Genomic DNA, 6,000 nt, shown 5'->3' with positions numbered 1-6,000 from the left:
GAGCACGGACGGGACAGGCACATGATCCCTTTTCACTAGAACCACTGGAAGCAGATTAAAACCTTTCTAGGCACTGGGGAAATTGAACCATGTGGGTAGGATGACTTCAAATATGTCTTATGTAGCTTTTGGTATTTAGAACTAAAATGGCACATTGATTATAAAGTGTTTAAGGTAGAGACAGAGGCATGATGAGTACAAGAAGCACAGGTGAACCGGCCACATGTCTGAGGCACACGGCCTCCCAGCCCACAGGCGCTTGTCTCCGACAGAGAACACTTCTGCCTGGTGGCCCATCACGGCCACACACTGAGCCTAGGTCCCTGGGAGAGGGTCCCTCAGGGCGTATAAGGGGCTGAGGCCGTCCTGCCAGAGTCTTGCAAAGACAATTTCTAAAACGCTTGGGTTCCCCACTCCCCCTTGGGGAAATCCATGAGAAAATTTCAAAGGGAAAATCTGCAGTCTCTCCTTGCCACGGTTATGAGGAAGAGAAGACTCAAAGCTCCATTTGGAAGCCCTGCATCTCTGGAAGGGAGACACCAGCTGGCCATGTTTCATTTTCCTTGGCTTTGAACCCTTTGAAGGCACAGGGCTATGTGGGAAGCAAGTGTTTTCTTTGGCAGTTGAGGACCCTGTGTGGACAATGCATGTATGACGTGGCTTTAGCTTAGGCTGTTAACATCCGCAGGCCAAAAGGAGGCCCGGCACAGAGACACCTGGCCCTGGCCTGGAGAAAGCTCGGAATCAATGGTTTTACTCTAAAAACCTCACAGGAGATGCAGCTCTTTTAAGACAGATTTCTGGTTTAAATTCTCTTGTCCTACAGGCATCTTGAAGGGTTGGCCACGCTGTGCGCTTGGCAGAGAATGGGTTGTGCTGCCGGCTGGAGCTGGGTCTGGATTCCAACCTCACCGCACAGCGACCCCCGCACACACGAAATCCACCTGCCACGTCCTAGCTGTCATTCCACGGTGCCCAGGGCTGACTGTGAGTAAGCTGTTCGGTGCTCAGAGCGTGCGAGTTATCTCTGCCTCTACTATGGAAATTTCCACCATGAGCACATCGAAACAAGGGCAGAGAAAGCCACCAGGTTCCATCCCTAACTTCACATGAGCCCTGAGAAGATGTAAATTTGGCAAAGTGGAAGCTTCCCGACGGAGCCAGTCCCCAGAAGGTGCCACCTGGCGTCTGTCTCTAGAGCCAGGGCTGGCAGTCAGACCCCACATGGTCTGCGTGTAGGCAGAGCCCGCCTTCCCAGCCAGCAGTGACCGGCGGGTGAACATCTTGGTTCAGAACTGCCTGGGTTAGAATGACTGGGCGTGTAGCACCGGCCATGTGACTTGTTCAAACATGTTTCACCTTCCCTTCTGGAAAGTTAAAGATGAAAAGGGAATCCAATGAACAACTTCTGTTCTGGTTTTAATGATGATATATGAAAACTGCACTCGGAGCGCTTAGAAAGTCACTGGCGTACAAGTTCGATAAATATTTGCTGACATAATTCTCACTTTGAAGGGATGACGTGCTATTGGTGAGGCCAGCAAGTGAGAGACGTGCTCAGAGAGCATGAGGGGCGCTGAGCCGTGCTTTTGCCATCTTCTGAGACTCCCTCTGGAGTCCCCAATGTCAGGGAGGGACAAAGTCTTAGAAAAGTCAATGTAAGGCAGAGGAATTATGAAACAACACATAGGATCCGGTGACACGGAGACATGGGAGCAGCAAGAGAACTCTGTCAAGTATTTATGAAAGGGGTGCTCAGAGAGAGAAGTTAGGGAAACTGAGGCAGAGAGGTGGCAAGACCCTCCAGGGCACCCAAGGACAGAAAGCATGGCAGGATTCAGAACTGAAGGACCAAGGCAGCGACGCAGGGCTCCTGAGAGGTTAGGATCACCCAAGAACTAGTTTAGCCGTTTGGATCTCCCACCTCGAGCAGGACCTGGGTAACCTCAAAGGAGGAGACCCTGGGCAGCTCTCACTCTAACGGCGTTCTTCAACAATCTCAACTGTGCCAACCGCTTGCACGAGATGCTTCCTTTCTCGAAGGATCATTGCACAGCAGACAATAAAGAAAAGCACATGTGGAAAGACATCAGGACGGTGCAGAGCAGAAGTGATTATCTCCTGAAACTCCCATTCTGGGTGGTGCTAGCGGTGGTGAGTGACAATGACTAGAACTCACCAGAATGAACCCTGCAGTTTTAGATCTTGATCTGTGGGCCAGAAAAGGCAGCACCAGAGTCGGGATTTGGAACCGACCTTTCAGGACAGGAGGATTACATCTCCAGGTGCACACCCAGCTGGTTTAGACCTGACCCAGAAATGATGCTAACAGACTGGCAGGCTCCTGCCCGCGATTTCAGGGCTGGACGCAGACTTACTTGTTAAGGATTTTGGCTCTCTTCGCACTTGAAAAATTCTCCAGTTGCAAGGACTCCTGAGTGAGGAAAGCAACAGCCAGGTGGAAGTAATTGTTCCAAAGCTGAAAACCAAAAAAGGGGAAATGCTGAGTGCCGGATAGCTTACTAGTGGGTCTCAGGACGCTCGGAGGCGTTCCTCATCTTCCTGCACACTCTTCTTAAATGTTTAGAAATCCACACCCACTCTAGGCAGGTGGTGAGCCAGCCGGCCACGGTGTGGTTCACAGCCATGTGTGGGCACCGAGGTCCCAGCGCGCGTGCTCAAATCCTAGCTCTGCCACCTCCTTGGGCAACTAATCTAATCTCCTGGGGCCTTGGTTTCCTGAGAGGTAAAAGGGGAGTCTCACAGGGTCCGTCTCCTGGGGTTGCCAGAGGGTCACAGGTGTGAACAGGGGAGAGGCTTGGGCGGGGGGCCTGGGGGGCTGCGGAGCAACCAGTAAGGACAAGATAATGTTGGTTCCTGTTACCGGGGCATCGTGCAGCCCCTTCCTTACTAGTATATAGATTTCTATGATTTACGACTTTTTCGGGTACCAAAAATGTCCATAAACACTAGATAACTAAGAAAGTGAGTTGGAAAAACTTTGAACATTTTATATTTCAAAGACTTACAGGTGATACATGGCTTAACAGATGATTTACTATGAAATGCTTTTTTTAAAAGATTTTATTTATTTATTTGACACAGATCACAAGTAGCAGAGAGACAGGCAGAGAGAAAGGAAGGGAAGTATGCTCCCTGCCAAGCAGAGAGCCCGATGCGGGGCTCGATCCCAGGACCCTGGGATCATGACTGAGCCGAAGGCAGAGCCACCCAGAAGCCCCTGAAATAATTTTGTTATAAAGCTCTGACCTGTGGAAGCTCAGTCTACTTGAACACAGTAACCTAGATTTACTATCTTAACAGTGTCATTATGGGGGCACCTGGGTGGCTCAGTCAGTTGACTCTTGATAAGGGCTCAGGTCGTGATCTCAGGGAACTGAGATCGAGCCCTGCGTCGGGCTCCCTGCTCACGGGGAGTCTGCTTGAGATTCTCCCCTTAGCCCTCTGCCCCTCCCCGCTAAAATTAATTAACAGCATCATCATGTGTGGATTCTTAAAGTCATGGAACTAATAGCCCTGGTTGGATCAGTGCTTAAGACCAGGTCAAGAACATCATGACTCAGGAAGAATTCTTGGATCACAAACAGTGATGATTTGGACATACTCCTGGCCTTTACACGTAATTCCTACACCCACCAAGCTTGTTCCAGACGACAGTCTGGGGCGGGGTGGGGGGGCTTCCACCTGCTCCCAGGAGGGAAAGAGCCTGGACAGAGCTCCCATCACACGGCCAAGCTCGAAAGGCTTCCACAATCTTTAGAAGAAACCTGGGGGTGTGGGTTTTCTCGTTTACCAAATAGGAAAAATATTTATTATATCAAATGAGACAGTTGCAAAAGGCTATGTAAAAATAAACAGTAGCGACTCTATTTTTGGTCACCTGTGAAGTAAGTGGGATTTTAGAGCCTAGTTGTAAGAATGTGTGGTCTTCCATTTACCGAACACTTTTCATGCACGGGGCACTTTCTTCAGTAGCACAGCAGCTCGTTTGATTGCTGCAGAATTATCCAAGTAAGCGCGGGGCCCCTGCTTCCTGGATGCGGTGCAGAGACTCGCACAAAGCCATGGGTTAAACGTGACGGACAGTCTCGAGTGGGGTGTCCCGGGATGGAGCCCATGTGGGGCTTCCTGCTCAGCAGGGAGTCTGCTTCTTTCTCTCTCTCCCTCTCCCCTTCCCCTGCTCGTGCTCACTGTCTTGTGAACTTTCTCTCTTAAAAAATTAAAAATCTTTAAAAAACAAAAAGGTCGTAAAAAAAATCACATAAAAATACAAGCCAAGAAACAGCATGTCCTGCGTGATTTGAGGTATGCCAAGCTGTGACTGGGGTGTCCGACCTTGAACAGGGTCTGAGCACTGGGCGGTAGTAATAATGTGAGCTTGGTGTGGGTCCTTTTACAGTAGTTATGCAGGAGAAAGTTCCTGTTTGTAGGAAATACGCATTATAACACTGGGGGCTATTGGATGAGAGTCCTTTGTGCTGTATTGCCAGGAACGGGAGGCAGGCTGGGCTGGAGCTCGGGGACACCGAAGGGGAAGCAGGTGGCAGCCCTCAGGGTTGATGAGTTCAGGGAGAAGGAGGCGTCAGTGGACAGAACTGTGCGGTGAACACAACGGTGTAAGAACATAGCAGCGTGCCCGTCGGAGCCCGTCGGAGCCCCAGCTCCCCGGAGCTCACACTGAAGGCCGCTGCCGCCGTACGACACCCAAGCCCTCCACCTGAGGGTGGGCAGGGGCGGCTGCTGCTGGCTGGAATGGCAGGCCCAATGTACTACTTCACGCTCCCCAATGGCCAAGGTGCTATGTTGGCCCATAGAACACTGGGCCACCAAGGTGTGTACGCGTGAGGGAAGCAGCCTCGGGTCCTTCCTCAGGAAACCGTGCACAAGAGCAGCAACAACAGACACGCTGGGGAAAAGGAGCCCAGACTCACAGCAGCCACTCTTCCGAAGCACGACAATCTACCCAGCGAGGACGGCGTGAGGCTCATAGGGGTAAAATGGAAAACCCTAATGAAGGACACAAAAAGACGACCTAAATACTCCTGTATGGGATGGGAAAAAAGGAATACTGCGAAGTACTCCCCCTCATCCTGTATCAGTTCCCCTTCATTTATTTGTAAACTCAATGGCTTCCCAATAAGTAAATGCAGCGTTTTGAAAAAGTAAGGATAACAAGCTGCTCTTGCATTTCGTATGGAAAAACGAAATACAAAAGGGGTGCCTGGGTGGCTCAGTTGGCTAAGGGTCTGTCTTCAGCTCAGGTCATGATCTCAGGGTCCTGGGATCGAGCCCCATGTTGGGCTCCGGGGAGCCTGGTGCTCTCGCTGCCTCTGCCAGCCACTCCCCCTGCTTGTGCACTCTCTCTGTCAAATAAACAAATAAAATCTTAAAAAAAAAAAAAAAAAAAAAAAAAAAAGGAAAGGAAAGGAAATACAAAAAAGAAACCAAGATGGTTTTGCAATGGCAAACTAATGGGGAAGTCCTGGCTCTACTAGCAGGGTATGTAAAACCAGAAGGTAATAACGCAGGGAATTGAATGGATGCACACGCGTACACGCGCGCGCGCGCACACACACACACACACACACACACACATGCAATTGTGTTTTTTACGGTGGTGTTTTAAATCACCGTTTTTACAGTGGCATTTTAAATCTATTCATGAAATGATATGGGGAAAACTGAAGTTTAAACTCTTAGCTCTAACACTAACAAAAAAATTCCAGGTAAATTAATCATCAGGAAGTTTTTGTAAAAAAGGCAGAATTATAAAGTATAGTTAGCACATACTAACTATGTAAAAAAAGTTACCTTTATAACGCTGAGGCAAAGAAGGATTTGCCAAGCAAAACATAAAACCAAAGCGGCATTAAAAGAAATGACAGAATCAACTGCAGAAAAATTAAAAATTTCTATATGATAAGCCTAAACCCATGACTAGGCTGTATTACAAATTTCAACTTAGAAAAAAGAAAGACA

General features: G+C 49.1%; 1 protein-coding gene across 3 annotated transcripts in view; it reads right to left on the bottom strand.

Annotated features, from left to right (window-relative positions):
• The window catches only part of DOCK1 (dedicator of cytokinesis 1), a 490,751-nt gene that overhangs the window by 91,348 nt on the left and 393,403 nt on the right, over positions 1–6,000 (bottom strand). For all 3 annotated transcript variants that reach the window (XM_059398805.1, XM_059398806.1, XM_059398807.1), the window contains one exon: positions 2,379–2,479. In XM_059398805.1, the coding sequence (XP_059254788.1) occupies positions 2,379–2,479 (101 nt within the window). The remainder of the gene's footprint in view (positions 1–2,378; positions 2,480–6,000) is intronic.

The sequence above is a fragment of the Mustela nigripes genome, chromosome 4 (genome assembly GCF_022355385.1).
Source record: "Mustela nigripes isolate SB6536 chromosome 4, MUSNIG.SB6536, whole genome shotgun sequence".
Classification (NCBI taxonomy): domain Eukaryota; kingdom Metazoa; phylum Chordata; class Mammalia; order Carnivora; family Mustelidae; genus Mustela; species Mustela nigripes.
The sequence above is the reverse complement of the archived record's forward strand: the minus strand, read 5'-3'. Positions and strand labels throughout refer to the sequence as shown.